The sequence below is a fragment of the Apodemus sylvaticus genome, chromosome 17 (genome assembly GCF_947179515.1).
Source record: "Apodemus sylvaticus chromosome 17, mApoSyl1.1, whole genome shotgun sequence".
Classification (NCBI taxonomy): Eukaryota; Metazoa; Chordata; class Mammalia; order Rodentia; family Muridae; genus Apodemus; species Apodemus sylvaticus.
In genome coordinates this window covers 2,311,422-2,329,908 of record NC_067488.1, presented here as the reverse complement: position 1 = coordinate 2,329,908, position 18,487 = coordinate 2,311,422, and the positions used below count along the sequence as shown (strand labels likewise).

Genomic DNA, 18,487 nt, shown 5'->3' with positions numbered 1-18,487 from the left:
TTACAGACATTTGTGCAAACTGCTTTCCGTTAGTGTTTAATTGCTCACTGTGCGGTATTGTAACAATTTTTGCATTGCATGAACTACATGTCAGACAACTGAGTTCTCTTTGCTTCCTTATAGCCCGTCTTCCCAGGCCTTGTGTGAACAGATGGGTTGTATGTGGTTAATAGTTACAACTTACAGAGAAGGAGGAAGAGGAAGAGGAGGAAGAGATGGAGGAAGAAGAGAGAAAGGGCATACACTCAACATGTGGTTAATTCCCAAAAGGCCGGGGTACCTCCTGCTGGCTTAAATATCAGTGTGTTGTCTAGTTTTGGGAGCTAGGCCAGAGAAGAACACTATACGTTTTAATAGTTCTAAAGCTTTATATCTGTTTGTCTTTTTGTTTTTTAATTAGGAGAACCATAAAATGTCTATTCCCAAAGCAGCCGGATCCCTGCATACCTCCAGAATGGGCTGTGCACAATGATTCTATGCTGAGGTCAATCTTCAGTCCATGCTTTGGGAAGAAGATAAAAGAGAGAAACAACTCCCTAGGGCCCAGCTAATAAAGCTGGGATGGAAACGCTTCCACCCAGAAGCAATAGAGCTGAACAGGACTGCTTCTCAGAGACAGCCTCCCACCAAGCTAACGGGACTGCTTCTCAGAGACAGCTTCGCACCAAACTTTCACACATTGCCTGGTGACCTGTCATGTGCCAGGCTTAGGCACTGTGACAGCTGAGGGGGAACACCAGAAAATACAAAAGTTGATTCCAGCTCTGAGGAGGTGGCAGGTAAGTTGGGAGAGGGTGAATTCACTATAGGTGAATAAGACACACCTAGCTAAGAGCAACAACAGCGACACATCAGCAAAGTGGCCTTACTTGTGCAAGTCTTCTGATCCATGCTGAGAATGTACCCTTGCTTGCACTTGCAGATGTAGGAGCCAGGTGTGTTGATGCAGAAGTGGGCACAGTTATGCTCCGAGACACTGCACATGTGGACCGCTGCAAGGGAAGACAGAGAAGGTGAGCAGTGGCCTTCCCCTAGCCTCCGTCGACCCAGCAGATATGTGAAGAAGAGGGTGGAGCCCAAAGAGAAACAATCTGAAGTCCCATCCGCAGTGAGGTTCTCTGCTTAAAGCTGACAGACAGATAAATAAAGAACCACATAAGGGGAAAGAGGAACAATGTTAGGGTAAACTATATGAAATTGCTGATTTTGTATGGTTTTTGACCCACAAATCCACAAATTTCAGGTTTAGCTTAACACCAGAGAAGATCAGAGAAGTTTCTGATTTCAGAATGCCTTTAGTAAGGTGGAGCCCTGAGTAGGCAGAAGTGGAGTCGGAAGGAGAGCTACTGGTTAAATGGCGGCGTTAGAAGCCAACAGCCTACCACAATCATAAATCCTAAGAACGATGTACTTTCAAATATGCATGAAGTATACAAAATTTGGAATAACACTGTATTCAAATGTTTTATGCTGCCATAAATTTTGTGTCTCCATTTTAAATATTGCTGCATTTAATTTCAGAAAGTATCTCAGCTTCAGATACATGGGTTCTTACATAAGTCTATCTGGAGCTCTTGCAATTCTTGTTTTTTAACATCTTAATTTATGACTTTAATCAATCTAGTACAACTTGAGCATATTTAAAATTAACAGGCATCTGTGTGAACAGAACATATTATATAAGTGTTCTCATAAACAAAAGATGTCCAAATGAGAAAAGAGCTTTCTGAAGCTTATACAGTAAGAGAGAAACTTAAGAGCAGTCCTGTGTTTAGCCAGGACACAGGAGAACTCAGCTATTGACGGACTACTTTTGCATACACACCTCTCTACATTTAAGTAAGGGATGTGGTGAGCAATTGTAAACACAAGTTAGTGACCTGGGAAGAGGGAACCTTAGCTAAGAAAATGCCCCCAACAGTTTGGCCTGTGGAGTATTTTCTTACTGCTGATTGGCGTGAAGGCCCATCTCTGTGGGCCGTGCTACTCCTTGGCTGGTGGTCCTAGGTGGTATAAGAAAGCAAACTGTGCCAGGTGTGATGGCTCATGTCTTTATCCCAACACTCAGGAGGCAGAGACAGGTGGGTCTCCGGAAGTTGGAGGTCAGCCTGGTCTACATAGGGACAGCCAGAGCTATATAGTGAAATAACAACAGAGAAAGAAAGGAAGGAAGGAGGGGGAGGAGGGAAGAAGGAAGGAAGGGAGGAAGGAGGGGAGGAGGGAAGAAGGAAGGAAGGGATGAAGGAGGGGAGGAGGGAATAAGGAAGGAAGGGAGGAAGGGAGGCAAAACATAAAGGAAAGAAAGAAGGAAGGAGAGAGAGAGAGAGAGAGAGAGAGAGAGAGAGAGAGAGAGGCCACGAGGAAGAAGCCAGTAAGCAGTGCTGCTCCATGGCCTCGCTTCCTTCTTGCCTCCAGGTTCCTGCCTTGACGCCCCTCAGTGACAATTCTTGACCTGAGAGTTGTAAGCTGTTTTTGGTCATGGTGTTTAATCACAGCAATAGAAACTCTAAGACAGCAATATATGAGATAGGGGAATGAAACTGTTTTATAACAGCACAATTTAGAACATAGTGTTCTGAGCTAATAACTGTGTTTTAGCTCCTATTAGGATACAGATCACATAAGGGAAGTTGTAAGTTTAATCTAACCATTTTTGCTACAGGCTGAAGTAGTTGACCTTTTCATGACCCTGAGAAATTTTAATATCTTTGTATTAAATGAAGCTAAACATTACACCAGCCTAATCAGGGCCTCGTAACAGTTAACTGAACTAACCTGAAAAAGTGGCAGAACAGTGATCAAGAGCGCTTAATACCTAGTAACAATTTCATGGCAAAGGGAGAGTACCATGCTGTTTGACTTTTCCTTTTGATTTTATTCTGTGTGTTTTGCCTACATGTGTGTCTGTGTATCACATGCCTGGTACCCGAGGAGGGCATCCAGTCCTCTAGAACTGGAGTTACAGATGATTGGGTACTGCCACAGAGTGCTGGGAATTGAACCAGGTTCCTCTGGAAGAGCAACCAGTGCTCTAACTGCTGAGCCATCTCTTTGTTATAATATCATTTATTTTACATTCGGGAATATCATCTCTAGCTATACCCTATCATCGATATGTCTGTCTGTCTATCTATCTATCCACTTGGACTTTCATTCAACATTAATCACAAGTTCTATCTGTACTGACTCAAGTACTGTATTTTACAGCATCCAAAATGTGCTCTAATTTCAAAGATATTAAGATGAGAGTCCATATAAACTTAGGCCTCATTACTGACAGATTCCATATTTGTGGATTCTCCTGGTCACTGAAATGTACTTGCAACCCCAGACCTGTACAGAACTTCCCTAGGCCTTGCCGAGGCACCGAGCGGTAACAGTACTTTGTCTCCTAGTTTTGATGCTATTGGGAGGGTTGATCAAAGCAGCATTGCTTTCTGTGATCTACTTCATATGATAGCAAGTTGTTGCTTTCATAGTCCAGGCAGTTCTGTGGTTTTTACATTTTTGCAGGTTTTGTAGGTAATTTTCTCATTTGAAATGTACCCACTAAGTACAAAAAAAGCTATGATAAAGTCCTCTTAGGAAAATGAATATATTAAAATATGTTCCAACCTAGAATGATTTAGGGTCTTTGAAAGCCATGAGCTCAAGGTTAGTGAATCTGCAATACACAGTAAATGTGATGTCTCTGAATAGATTATATATTCACCAGCTAGATTACCAGAGGCTCATTGCAACCGATCCTGCCTGTATTCTGTATAAAAGTGACTCCATGTGCTTAATTCAGTGTTTACAGTGGCTTCCTGGTGCAAAATCATGTGGAACAATGAAAAACAATCCTATCTTGGATATAATCTCATATGTGAGCCCTAACTTAATTAACCTTTTTGACTGAATTAAATCAGCTGGCCCTAGCTGAAGTCTACTGATGTCTTCATCCATTTGTCCAAAGGCCATTTCTCAGCCTACTCAGACATTACCTGTTGTTCAGCATGGAGACAGTTTCTACTCTTTCACCTTTACACAGATAGAATGAACATGCTCAAATGCATTTTCCAGGAGGCGTTCAGTTATTTCTCCAAGACTGGCTCCAGTGTAATTAGCCACTGAACCCAAGTTAGGTTGAGTTTCCATCACTTTCAATAAAAAGAATCTCAAACACTTTTACAGAACAGAATAAAAACTGTACATCCGTGGAGTCCCATGCTGAGTGCGGAGTGCCTCTGCACACATCTGGGTCTCGCGCCAGCTCCCTTTGCTGTGCTGTTACAGAGGGAACAGCGTTCTGCCTCCCTCCCTGAGCTGAAGAACTGTGTGAGCCAATTAGCTCCGTTCCTCGGAAAGTACCAGATTTAAGCTTGACCAAGGTTTTTTACTCAGAAGAAATAATAAACGGTGAGTCTAAGTCAGTATTGGGTCCGGATTTTAAAACTATTAAATTTATTCTTAAATTTTGTGGTGTCTAGAATTGGAATTGTTTTTATTTTCTTATTTATTTATTACTTATTCACTTTATAGCCCTCTCATTGGCCCCCTCCTGGTAGAATTTTTTTTCTTTTTTCTTTTTTAGACAATGTCTCATTTAACCTAGGCTGGCTTAAGGGAAGAGTGTGTGTGTGTGTGTGTGTGTGTGTGTGTGTGTGTGTGTGTGTGTGTTTATTCTCATGTCTTTAATCTCATCATTTAGAAGTTAGAGAGGTTAGAGGCAGGCAGATCTGTGACTTACAAGCCAGACCTATGTAATGAGGTTCTATCTCAAAAAAAGAAACATACATATATATATATATATATATATATATATATATATATATATAGAGAGAGAGAGAGAGAGAGAGAGTCAGAGACAGACACAGAGACACAGAGACAGAGACCAAGAGACAGAGGGAGAGGCGGGGAAGAAGGGAGAAGAGAGGTGTGGACGAAAGGAAAGAATAAGTAGGCTAAGTTTTTGAGGTCTGGCTGTTTGTTTTGATTTGTAAAAGAGTCTTGCTATGTAGTCTTGACTGGCCTAAAATTCATCATCCTCCTGCCTCAGCCTCCTGCATGCTGGGACTATGGGTATGCACCACCACACCCAGTTTAGTTGAGGAATCTGTTTTTTAAAACCGGTGTGACTTATCAGGAGGGCATGCTGCTCCTGTGGCTGACTGAGGGTCTCGTCGGGAACAACCACTGAAGAGATAAACCAGCATCTATGTAAGTTTGCTCTCCATTTCACAATAGAGCCTCACAGGGGTGAACCAATCAAGGTAGACTTTGTCCAGATGCAGCCTGTGCCTTCAGAATACCATTAGGGCCTTAAGCTGTGCCTCTGTGGAAAGGGGGCTGTTAGGGTAGGAAGAGCTTTAAAAGGTCTGGGCTCTGGAATGCCATCTAGGCTGATAAAACAGACACAATGGGGTACACACAGCTATGCTGAGTCACCAGATTTCAGAAGACAGACTTTTAATCTTAAGACTTGCAGTTTCCAACCTTGAGAGTCAGTGTTTTCTGCTCCTGGACAACAAAAATGGATGCCAGGATACGTGTGGTTTGGTCAGCTTGCACACAGGGCCTTGATTCACAGGAGTCTGGTCTTTCTGTGGGGCTCCAGGGTGGCCTGAGTTTATGACCTCATGATTTCCCCATGCTGTGGCTGTCCTGGGAAGTCACTAACCACAGGCATAAAACTGCTACTGTGCCCAGGTTTGTGGTCATACAGCTGGCCAGAGCCAAATCCCGTGTTCTTACTCAGGGCAGTCTGGACCCAGAGCACAACTACGTCGCTGCATGACAGGGGCTCCTTCCCTGCATCCGTCTGGACACAGCCTGCTGCTCCTGCAGGCCAACCTCACTTCTCAGTCCTGTCTGCCAGGTTATCCCTCCAGTATCCTGTCCTTACACACACACACACACACACACACACACACACACACACACACACACAGCGGCTGCCCACTCCACGATGCCCTTCATCCTCAGTTTCAAACTGTGAGTCACTGCCCCTTAGTCGTGGGGGTGGGGAGGAGGTTGGAGGGCGGAGTGGTATCGAAAGGACCAGGACTGGCATGTTGAAAGATAGATGATAGATAGATAGATGGACGATAGATAGATGATAGATAGATAATAGATAATAGATAAAAAGACAGACAGACAGACAGATAGATAGATAGTAGATAGATGATAGATGATAGATAAAAAGACAGACAGATGACAGATGATAGAAAGATGATAGATAAAAAGACAGATCGATGATAGATGATAGATAAATGATAGGTGATAGATGATAAATAGATGATAGATAGATGATAAATATGTAGATAGATGATAGATAAATGATAGATGATAGATGAGAGAGAGAGAGAGAGCTAGACAGACAGACAGACAAACAGACTTTATAATAGCCTCACTCTGAGCTTGGAGCACGGTGCTCACCCTCCCTACACAGCCCTGACCAGAGAACTGCCACTCCTCTTCCCATCTGAGCAGCACGTCCTGGTTAGCTGTAGCTTTGAGGCCAGAACACCCCGGCCCTTCACTCGCCTAGAGCTGACTGACCCTGGGCAAGGCACTTAAGTCTTTTAAGTTTTCGTTTCTTCCTGAGTTTTGAGAGTACTTATTTCTCACATTCGCCGTGTGAATAAAATGATTTTACACATGCTGAGAGACCCAGAAAGCATGTACACACGCTCAGGTACATACATGCACACCTTTGAGATAGGTTTCTCTTTTGTAGCTCAGGTTGGCCAGGGTCTTCCTATATAACCTAGGCTAACTTTAAACTCTAGATCCTCCTACTTCAGTCTCTTTAAAAACATCGTTTATCTTTTCATTTTGCCTCTGTGTATGTGTGTGCTCACTCATGCTGTCTCTGTCTGTCAGTCTGTCTGTCTGTCTCTCTCCCTCTCTCTCACTCTCTCTCTCTCTCTCTCTCTCTCTCTCTCACACACACACACACACACACACACACACACACACACACGCCAACCTGTCCTTTGGAGGTCAGGTAGCGTTTCACAGTGGATCCTCATGTCCAGCTCCTCCCTGCTGTGCTGTGTGTACTCCCGGGAGCTCCCTGTCAGCTCTCCAGTCTCGGCTTCTCATCTCACCATTGCTTCCAGCTTTTTCTGTGAGGATGAGTTGTGGGGATGGATCTCAGGGTATCAGGCTCCCATGTTAACGTCTTTACCCTCTGATCCATCTCCTGGTCCCTCAACCTCAAGTGTGTAGAAGACGGGACTGTGCTATCAGTCCGAGCCGCGGGGGTATATTGATAACAGTAACTGTCAGTGATTAATCTTATTGCTTCACTTTAAAGGCGTTCCTGGAGCCCCCAGGCCGACCCAAGTGCTCTTGGGATGAGCTCCTAGTCCAGACAGCTATCCCGGGGCTATGAAGGACACACCATGTCCACCACCCATTCTTCTATAAGCAGAGTGTCCTTCAAACAATCCTGGGGCTCACGCACGGAGTGGAAGTACTTAGGTTCTCAAATCTCGGGGCTGGTATTTGAACTGCTTATTTTTCTCTAAGCCTCAGTTTCTAGTTTTGTACTTGGGCGCCACAAGAATACCTGTCTGGTGATCCAGTTTTGGTATTAATTGGAACATTGTACAGAATGTACCTAACCCGAGGCATGACTGGCCGTGGTCATCAGGGTGCAGTCCAATGTTTCAGGGGCAAATGAGACTTCCAGAACCTGGAGACGTCATCTGTGGTCCAGAAGATGCTCCTGGCTGTGTCTGGTGTCAGACTGCAGATGAGAAGTAAAACCAGGCGCCTCACATGTGCTTCCTGAGAGCATCTGACTGTAGTAACACACGCACACTGAATGGGGCCCAGAGCTTGGATATCACCTGTGTGCACATCCGCCGGCCTATAAAAGCCCCATCTTACAGATGAGGTAAGGAAGGGAGGCTGAAGGAGCGCACGGAGCTCACCCCGTCACATAGCCAGTCACACCGCCAGTCTCTCACCCAGCACTTCACAGCCAGTCCTGTCACTTCCCAGGTTTACCCTCCTCAGACACATGGCACTAGCAGAGCCATTTCCCTGTGGAGGCTGCTGCTTAGCAGATGGTCACCTTAAGACAGGCATTTATAATTCCCAGAACAGGAACTTTGAAATCAGCAACGTTTGCTAACTTGTAAAGCCAGGGCTGGAGAGATTGCTTAGTGGTTAGGGACACTGGCTGTTCTCCTAAAGGATCAGGGTTCAAACCCCAGCACCCACATGGCAGCTCACAATTGTCTGTAATTTCAGTTCCAGGGGATTTGACACCTACACACAGACATACCGGTACAGTACCCTGTAGCCTGTCTCCTTGTTTTCATGAGCATCAAATGCCTGGGGGAAAGTGCTTAATGAGTGTTAGTTACTGTGGTATTCAGGGTGCGGTTGATAAAGAGGCTCTGGGGCCTCCTCAGCCCTTCAGGAGAGTGGATGAAGCTGTTCAGCAGAGGCTGGGGGTGCAGGGCCTGGACCTCAGCTGCAGTTCAGCAGAGCGGGTGAGAAGAGTCCCAGGGGAGTCGTTCCTCAGGCTGTGCAAAGGAATGAGATAATACCAGTGTCTTCTTAAAGCTTCCAGATTAAACAAAGACGATGGGGGTGGGGAGGGGAGGGTGTCCAAATGGCCTTTTAAATTTGCTGCCTGTCTAAAGCACACAGAGAAAGAAGGTTCTCTGAGCCCAAGCCCACATTCAGTCGCATGGGGTCATTCATGTTGTACAGCTCTTCTGCCTTATCACATTATCTTTCCATTTGCTGATGAATGCAGCGTGCGTATAAAAGGCACTCCTCCGTTAAAACCATCCGATACACATGACAGAGCTGTCAAGAGGTTACAGAACCGATTTCTTTTTTAAATATTTCCCGGAAAGGGGGAACATAAATTCTGCTGAAGTCATTTAAAGTCATAAACCTTTAAAATGCTTGCAGTGTGTTCTACTGATTGGAGTTTTCCAGTTGACTTAGGTCATGGTGCACCACAAAATGCAGCCTCTCTGTGGCGCCAAGGAAATGGCGTCTCTGAATGGTTTCCAACTGACATTGCTCAGAAAAAGGTTATTTTTCTTTCATGAAATTGATTTCTTAAGTAAACCATTTGACTCTGGAGTCGAGAGGAAATGGAGTCTTTGCTTAAGTTAGTTTTTGCAAGGTTTGCAAGGGGTATTTTGTTTTGTTTTGTTTTGTTTTTTAACGATACATCAAAAGTACACCCTGGGGTTGGGAATGAGGCCCAGTCAGGAAGGCGCCCGGCCAGCATGGTGAGGCGCTAGACTTCATCCTCATCATGGTGGTGCACGCCTGCTATTCTGGCATGTGGAAGGCAGAAGCAATAGAATAATAATAATAACAATAATAATAAAATTCAAAGTTATTTCCCACTACAGAGAGTTTGAAAACAATCTGGATTATTGACATTTTGTGTCAAAAGAATTTTAAAAATGAAGCTGGTCAGCGGTGGCACACACCTTTGATCCTGTCTTGAAAATAAATTAAATGGTTTTTAATTTGGGGGGGTTCATTTGAGAGGCTCCACCTAGCAGCTGACTCAGACAGATGCACACACCCACAGCCAAACAGTGGACAGAGCTTAGGTACTTTTATGGAAGAATAGGAGGAAGGAGTTTGACCTCTAAAGGGATAAGAACTCCACAGGAAGACCAACAGAGTCAACTAATCCAGTCCCTTGGGGATTTCTGAGACTGAACCATCAACCAAAGATCATACATGGGCTGGACCTCGGCCTCCTGCACATATGTAGCAGATGTGCAGCTTGGTCTTCGTGTGGGTCCCGTACAATGGGAGCCAGGGCTATCCCAAAAGCTATTGTCTATACGTGGGATGTGTTCTTCTAGCTGGGTTGCCTCTCTGGCCTCAGTGGGAGAGGATGTGCCTAACCTTACAGGAATGTGATATACCAGGATGGACGGGATCTCCAGTAGGGCCCCCATGTGCTCAGAGGAGAGGGGGAGGGGGATAGGCATAGGATTGTGGGAGGGGGTAACCAGGAGGGAAACAATGAGTAGGATGTAAAGTGAATAAGTAATAACAACAACAACAACAATAATAATAAATTAATTTCAGAATGGTTTTAAGTGCATTTGGTTTCCCACTCTTAAGCACTGCATCACAAGGTCTGCAGTTTGTCATATTCTAAGAAGTGGCCTTCACAGCCCTCACAGTCCTTGCTATGTGTTGAGCTTCTTTGTCAGTCAACGAACATCCACTGCTTACATCCTCCTCCTGCAAACATGCCCCGGTCTCCCACACAACGGGGAAGCTATTTCGATTTCTGCCTTCTGCTCCTATTCCTACTCCAACTTGTAAGTCCCAGTTTTAGGAGTGTCAATGGGTCAGCTGAACAAGCTGCAGGAAACCTTCATTCTGTCTTTGCATTTCAAAGCCCTTTGGAGCTGTCAGGTAAAGGGTCATCAAGCCTGATGAGATATCTGGGTTTAAGTTCCCACGACTCATACGGTAGAGAGAACTGAACCCTGCAAGTAGTCCTCAAACTTCCACACATAAGCTGTGGCATGCAAGCACCTACACACACACACACACATACACACACCTTTTCCTCTAGGAAAGTCTTTATAAACAACTAGATTAGACCCTGGGGTTTTCTGTTCCACCATGTCCTAAATTCTTTCTCCATCACATTGTTAACCATTAAGGCTACTTTTGTATTTGTGTAATTATATGCTTAATGTATGTATAATCCTCCACAGAATGTGCGTCTCTCTTTGCCTATGGACCCGAGCACAGAACGAAGGCAGCCTTAAAGACAAATGAACCTCAGAGGCACAGCACTTACTGCACAATTTGTTCTGGAACACTGAGGTCAAGGACTCAATCTGGCTGAAATTGGCCACCAGGAAGACATGGTCCTTGTGGGGCTCACTCCCGATGGCCTTTAGCGTATTCAGGTCCACCTGACCCACACCGATGGCAAAGATCAGGATGCCTGTGTTCCGGGCCTTGGAGGCCACTTCAGCCACCGAGTCCTGAGGCCTCCCATCAGTCACAATCATTATGACCCTTGGCACATTCTCCCACAAGGGTCGGGCCCCCTCTGCTTCTGAGAAGGCAATGTTGAGGGCATATTGGATGGCAAGGCCTGTCATGGTGCCAGTGGACAGATGCCGCATTCTCTTGACAGCCCTCTCCACTTCAGACTTCTTCTTAAAGGTCTTCAGGGAGAACTCGTTCTTGACTGTGCTGCCGTACTGGAGCAGACCTACTCGGGTAACATCAGGACCGATATCCAAGAACTGCAGGATATCCAGAATGAATTCCTTGACCTTTGCATAGTCGTGGGTGTTGACACTTCGGGAGCTGTCAATGATGAACACCAGATCTGCCCGCTTATTCTCACAGGAATTCTCTGGGGAAAGAGCAGAGGTCACAAGTATCAGAGGAAGGGGTGTTCAGATTTGCTCTTCTGTTGCTGTGATAAAATACTGGCCCAGGCCAAGTGGTGAAGGTGGATGACTTTAATACCAGCAGAGACAAGCAGATCTCTCTGAGTTCAAAGGCAGTATGGTCTACTTAGCTAGTTCCAAGACTAGCCAAGGCTACACACACAAACACACACACACACACACACACACACACACACACAACCAAAACAATGTGATTCAAAAAACAAAACCAAACCAAAGAACTGGCCCCAAAGCAGCATGGGTAACACGCCCACTCTGGCTGGCTCACAAATGAGGGAGTGGCAGGCATGGTGAGTGTGGTCGTTGTGACAATATGGCGATAGAACATGGCCAGTGGTGCTGGAAGGCACCCCTTTTCCTCATTCCTTCTGCCTTGCTAAAGGCTGTTACATTACACTCCCAGTGCTAGCTCTCAAGGTTTATTCCTTTATCTGGTCCTCCTCCTGAGGCTGACCACTAACGTACAGAAACCAAAGTATTGAAATCCAACAATCAAAAGCCTTCTTTGGCTACCTACTTACCATGCTTAATTATAATTAAATATCTCATCTTAACACGAGGATTTCCCCTTGTTAGGGGAAAACTGCCATTTTCCTAAGTCTTACATCTGTCTCTTCTCTGTCCAGAAGCAGTCCTTTGTCTCACTCCGGGACAAATACCTTCTCCCTTGCCTGCTTTCTCCCTTCTCCCTCATTCCCTCCCCTTGTCCCTCACCCTGTCTTTGTCTCTTATCCCTGCTCTCTGTCCCTCTGGGGCAAAGAAATCTCCTTTGTCTTGAGAACTTGGTCTTGAGGGTTCTGAGCTGATACTTTTTCTTTCAATGGAGGAGAAAGGGTTTATTGCTTACAGGTTAGTTCAACATCAAGGTAAGCAGGATGACTCAAGAGGAAGTGGAGTCTTTGCTTAAGTTAGTGTTTTCAAGTAGAGAAACACTACCTGTTGGCTCGCCTCTCCTGCCTTTCTTGGCTACTTTTCTTATACAGCTTAGGCTGTATTGCCCAGGGACTCCTAAGTAGGCTGGGCTACATCCTCAGCATTCACAATCATGTCCCCACAGACATGTCCGCAGGCTAGTCTGATGGAGATGACTTCTCAATTGGGTTCCTCTTTCCCTAGGAAAGTTTTTGCCAATCTGAGCAAAAACAATGATAAGAGGAAAGGATTCAATTCTAATTGTCTCTTGTAGGAAATCCTGAGACCCAGGGACATCTTTAGAACCTCCAAAATTCAGGTTTATTCTTATCCAGAAAAGTTCTCAGGAATGTCTGTGTCTACTAGATGATCACGACCCTAGACTTCACACAGTGCTTCTTTTGGCAAGATAAATCTACAAAATCACCAATGCAGTTTCAGTCAAACCCTTCATCAGAGTCAAATGCACTTTATTGTTGTGGCGTTTGGCAAGGTGCTGCAGAGAACACGAAAGATGCTTAAGAGGGCCCAATATCAAATGGCTTGCAAGACAGAGCTTGCAAGGGCTTGCAGAATCTTGGAAGACAGAGCTAAGAAAATGAATACCAAGCATTAAACCGAGTTTTAACAATAGACTTTAAGAGAACTGCAGCAGGGCAGGAGCAACGGCTCAGCGGTGGCGAATACTGGTTTAATTCCTAGCACCCCCATAGTGGCCAGCAACTGTCTGTTATTCCAGTTCTATGGGAATTTGACAGTCTTTCTGGCCTCCAAAGGCCAATGCACGCATGAGATTCACAGACATACATGCAGTCAAAACACATATAGAATAAAAATAAATATATCTTTTTGAAGGGGGAGGGGAGGAGAACTGAGAGAGGGGAGGAAGGAGAAAGAACGAGGGCGAGTGCACTCAGAAGCTGAGGTCAAAGAGGTGAGACAGGAGCTGCCTTGTGACTACAGAACATTTGGCCTGAAAAAATATGCGGAGAGTGGCTCATGAACAAAGTCCTAGACAGGATAAATGTGGTGGAGAACTAAGTAAAAGGCGCTAGAACACAGAGAATGCTAGGAACTACTAGGTGGGACTAGCTGAGAATATTCTGAAGCCAACTATAAAAAAAGTTTTCAAGTCAGACTCCGAAATCTGTACACAGGTCAGAGATAGCATGATGTCTTAGCACCATATTGCATAACACCTCTTGTAGGGAAGTTGCACGATTGCAATCAACTGACTCAGAGTTTGCAGATGCATGCAGCTCAGGGGTAGAGCATGTGCCTAGCATTTATGAGACCCCGAGTTAAATCCTCAGTGTAGGAAAAAAAAAAGTCAATTGAGTTTGAATCTTGCAGGGGTTCTAGGTAGATAATCTACTCCACAGTTGGAATTTCCGAGAGATGAAAGTGACACCCTGCTACTGTTTGGATGGGGCTTGAGAACATTCCTCAGAGAGTGATGTCGCCAGATTCAGTCACTATTGTGAAGTTTGAGGAGAATGGAGGCCTAATGTAGCTATGGCATCCAGAGACTGAGCCCTTGCTAAGAATCAGGACTCAATGGAGCAGAGCCTCTGTTACTGAGTTCTGGTGACTTTTTAAGAAAAGAGACACAATCTACACATAAACTTTTTTTTTAATCACACCATGCCTTATGCCTCCTTGGGTACCTAATAGCAAAAGGTCATTACCACATATGGCCTTCCAGCCTGACACAGAGTATCGTGTCAAAAACACCCACCCTATATGTATTTTATGCACGTGCCCGTGTTTGGGTTTGCGTATGTATGTGTGTGGGTGTGGAGGCTGGAGGTCTAGGTCCTTCACTATTGCTTTCTACCTTTTGGAGGCAGGTCTCTTCCTCAGCCAGTGGGATAGATGGTAGGGTTAGAGACATGTGCAGCTATGCCCAGCTTTTGATGTGGGCGCTGGGAGTCCAAATAGCTTCTTATGCATTCACAGCAATCTTTCCCCCAATTGAGCCATCCCCCAGCCCCAGACTTGCTTAATAAAATCACCTAGCTGTACCTATTTCCTTAGCTCAGAAGAAAGCACGCCAATACGCTGCCTTTAGGCAGATTGATCCTCCCTTCCCTCTTCTTGCCTTCCCTGGACTTTGCGGCTCAAGCAGGATTTAGAAGAGATTAGAGAACAGATCCTTGCCCTAAATCCCAAACACGCCAGATGCAAGAATGAGACAGAGGGCCAAGATGAAGCGGCAAAGCCAGTCGTTAGGATGGGAGGTGAAGAAGGCCTGGGAAGCCGTCCTGCCCAGGCCAGCTCGCCAGGGATGACTTGTCGTACAGAGCTGTCATTCACACCTCTCCACTGCAGCCACACAAGCCCAACAGTCAGAGAAGAGGAGGGTGACCCCAGTCCCAGTAGCCTGGCAGGAAGCCACATATAACATACCCCCACATAACACTGGGATCTAGGTACATATTAGGGGATTTTCTCAAGACAGAGGCCCCCACATTCACACGATGTTCCAAAATCGCCTTTTCAGAGTATCATCATAGGTACCTAAGTTCGTTCTCAGAACAAGCTACTAAGAGAAGTGCTAAAATTGTACCATCGCATAGATGAGAAAATGAAGGTGCTGAAGAGTTTATTAATCTTTCATAATTCAGGAAAAGAAAAAACACACAGAGGTAAAACTAATTCCCGGCTCTTGGGACAGCTCTGAACAAGGGGCAGGCAGGAATAGCCACATAAGCAAGCATGTAGGCTCTCTCCTCTGCCTACCCTTCTCTCCCAAGTTCTTTTTCCTTTCTCTTTAGCACTCATACTCAGCTCAAGGATGGGCAAGAGTAGGACTAGGTACCCACATACACAAACCCAAAAAGAGCAGGGGAAATAAAAAGCAGGCAAACCCTGAGCCCCAAAGGCGTGAGGGTGCATGATCTAGCTTTTGTCCCTAGGCTGGCGCTTGACATTGTCATGATGGCCCAGGTCAGTTTCCCTCCAGAAGCTACACCTACTTGACCCCTCTAAGTAAGTCTGATGTGTGTGTGCATGCATGTGTTTGTGTGTGTACATATGCATGTGTGCATATGTTTACATGCATACATGTGTATGTATGCATGTGTCTGTGTGAATGTGTGCATATGTGTGTGTGCATGCATGTATTTGTGTGTGTACATATGCATGTGTGCATATGTTTACATGCATACATGTGTATGTATGCATGTGTCTGTGTGAATGTGTGCATATGTGTGTGCGTGCATGCATGTGTTTGTGTGTGTACATATGCATGTGTGCATATGTTTACATGCATACATGTGTATGTATGCATGTGTCTGTGTGAATGTGTGCATATGTGTGTGCGTGCATGTATGTGTTTGTGTGTATACATATGCATGTGTGCATATGTTTACATGCATACATGTGTATGTGTGTTTATGCATATGTCTGTGTGAATGTGTGTGTGTGCACGCGCGCACCCACACATGTATATGTGATGGGAATACAGTGAGTATTCCACCACATCAACATCTGCAGAATTAAGTGAAATTCCAGGTGATAAAATAAGGCTTCAGGGGAAGAAACTGAGTCAGGGCAATGTGGAGAAGGAAGCAACGGCAACCTTGCAGCCAGAGAGTCCATGAGTGCCTGTTGGTGTGGCGTGACTTTAGTTCCTACACTTACTATACACAGCATCATTAGAGCTGGCCTCTGGGTTTATGGACGCCAGAGTAATGAAACACAAGCCAAAGGACCCCATGTAGAGACAAGCCACCCACTTTATAGAACAACAAGCTGAAGCTTACACAAGTGGCCCTCCCACCGCAAGGTCTTGAGGATTACTACAGTCAGGCTGGGATGATAATGGTAGCTTTCCTATCAAGGTCCTGTTAACTCATCCTTAAGGCAGAAAACAGCAATATGAGCTTTGCGAATACTTGAGAACACCAAAATACTTTCTGTGGAAAACCTGTAGCTTCTCCACAATGGCCAGTTGAGAGAAGTTTCCAGAAAAATGGACTCTCCTCTGAGTGATTCCCCCATGTTAATTGCTGGTGCTAAGGAAGGATGCCCCTTCTCCTCCGCCTGGGAAAAGGACATACAATGATCTTCCTCTTGGCCCCTCATGACAGGACTTTCAGCCGCACTTGGATGAGGATTTATAAGCACATAATAAAATGTCATCCCTATTGCCATTAAGCAATGATCTGGACTCTGTCAACTCCCAATCTTGCCATCTGGACTCAAAGTCCTGGCTTTGAGAAAATAGTTTCTTGCCCTTCCAGTGAAAGAGAATCTGCGCCAGGAGAATTTTAAGGACATTTCTGCCCTGCCTGGTGACAGTGTGCAATTCCACAACTATTTCCTCTCCTTGCGCTGAAGATCTGTCACTGCTGGAACTGGCTAAGGTCAACCACACGTATGTGGCAGCATGGTAAACATTTGGTGTCATCTGCCTGGGGAAGTCAGGGTATTTTGGAATGGAGAATGATGTGAGTCTCTATAATGAGGGTAAAGTAATTTCATCTGGAGGGGACTCGGGGATTCTCAGGGAAACAGCAATACTGTCTGATCTCAGTACAAGTCCAACCTCTTGTCAGTTTCTGCCTGAAGAGCCCTGAGTATCTCTGTAAGTTCTTTGACCCTCAGTCTCTTGTGAGTGTATGTGTGTGTGTGAGTGTGTGTATATGTGTGAGTGTGTGTGAGTGTGTGTGAGAGTGTGTGTGAGTGTGTGTATATGTGTGAGTGTGTGTGAGTGTATGTGTGAGTGTGTGTGAGTGTGTGTGAATGTGTGTGTATATGTGTGTGTGTATCTATCCATGCTCTTATGTCGGACAGTCTTGGTTGTCATTCCTCAGTACTGTCTACCTTCATGTTTGTGCTTTGTTTTGAGATGGGGTCTCTCTCACAAAGTGAGCTGGACTTGTCAGCTAGTAAGACCTGAGGATCTACCTTCCTCTGCTACCCCAGCACTAGATTAGAAGTGCATGACACTGTGACCAGTTTTTTGTTTGTTTTAAGTTTCTAGGGATGGAGCCCTCTCCTCAGCCCAATCATCGATCTTTTCTTCTGTAAAATGGGACAAGAAACCTTCAAAAAACTTGTAAGATTCAAAGAGAACACTGCGGTAAGATGTAGATCATACGGAGCTGCCCAACCTTGCTTGGAATGTTTCCCATATGCTGGCTTATTTATTCTCTAGTCACCTTAGGAACTGAGCAGTTTCTGTTTCCACATTACAGATGAGGACATGGCTCTGGAGAGTCCAAACCTCCTTACAGTCTCCTTCCTGTCTAGAAAGAAGTAATGTTGGGTTGAACCCTCTGTCTGACTGTGCAAGTGTGAGGAACCAATGCTCACACTCTAACCACCAAGCATGCTCACCCCATCTTCTATACCTTCCATTCCCAGAATCCTCGGGGTCCAAGAGGACTGTCTGTGCTCTCGGGGTCAGTTCTTTCCTTTTCTGAAATGCAGGTCGAGTAACATGGCCAAACTTTCCTGTACCTCCCTAAGAAGTGCTCTCCCCTTGCTAAATACTTATTTAATTTAACCAAATGATAAAAACAAACCCTAAAGTTGAACCAAACTCTGTGACGAAGGTCACAACAGGAGCCTGGAATTTTAGGCTTCCAGATAACTCACATCCACACTCACTTGACAAGACTTGCTGAGGGTATCAGCAGAGAGCTGAGGAGACTGAAGGAGGAGACGCTGAGACAGACCCCTGGACTTGCAGTGACTATGGGGACTAGGAGGAATGTAGTCAGGACAAGAGACAAATGCCGAAAGAATGGACTGCAGAGGCCCGAGGCTTCATATCACTCTCTAGCAACACTCCACAAGCAGGTGCTTTGTGGGCACTGAGAGAACTGAAGATTCAAGAGTGAAAAACAAGGTAATAGTTTCTGGGGATCTGGCTGCATTAAGAACTAGAGAGTGATCTTACACAGCTCAGAGGCAGACTTGAAGAAAGAATTGTGATATATGAGACTAATAAACCCATTACAGTGTTCCGTTGCAGTTACTTCGACCTGGGGCAAGTTGGGCAAAAGCTGGATGTAACAGGGTTATCAGGTGGATTAGGAGGGGACAAAGGTTGACAGCATTACATCTGGGAGGCCAGGCAACCGGGAAAGTGAAGGGTGAAGGAAACAGCAAGATCAATGGACGACGTAAAGTCC

General features: G+C 45.2%; 1 protein-coding gene across 3 annotated transcripts in view; it reads right to left on the bottom strand.

Annotated features, from left to right (window-relative positions):
- Positions 1–18,487, bottom strand: part of Matn2 (matrilin 2) — a 156,484-nt gene that overhangs the window by 86,843 nt on the left and 51,154 nt on the right. For all 3 annotated transcript variants that reach the window (XM_052161001.1, XM_052161002.1, XM_052161003.1), the window contains exons 3-4: positions 10,802–11,371; positions 870–992 (exon numbers count right to left, since the gene is read on the bottom strand). In XM_052161001.1, the coding sequence (XP_052016961.1) occupies positions 870–992; positions 10,802–11,371 (693 nt within the window). The remainder of the gene's footprint in view (positions 1–869; positions 993–10,801; positions 11,372–18,487) is intronic.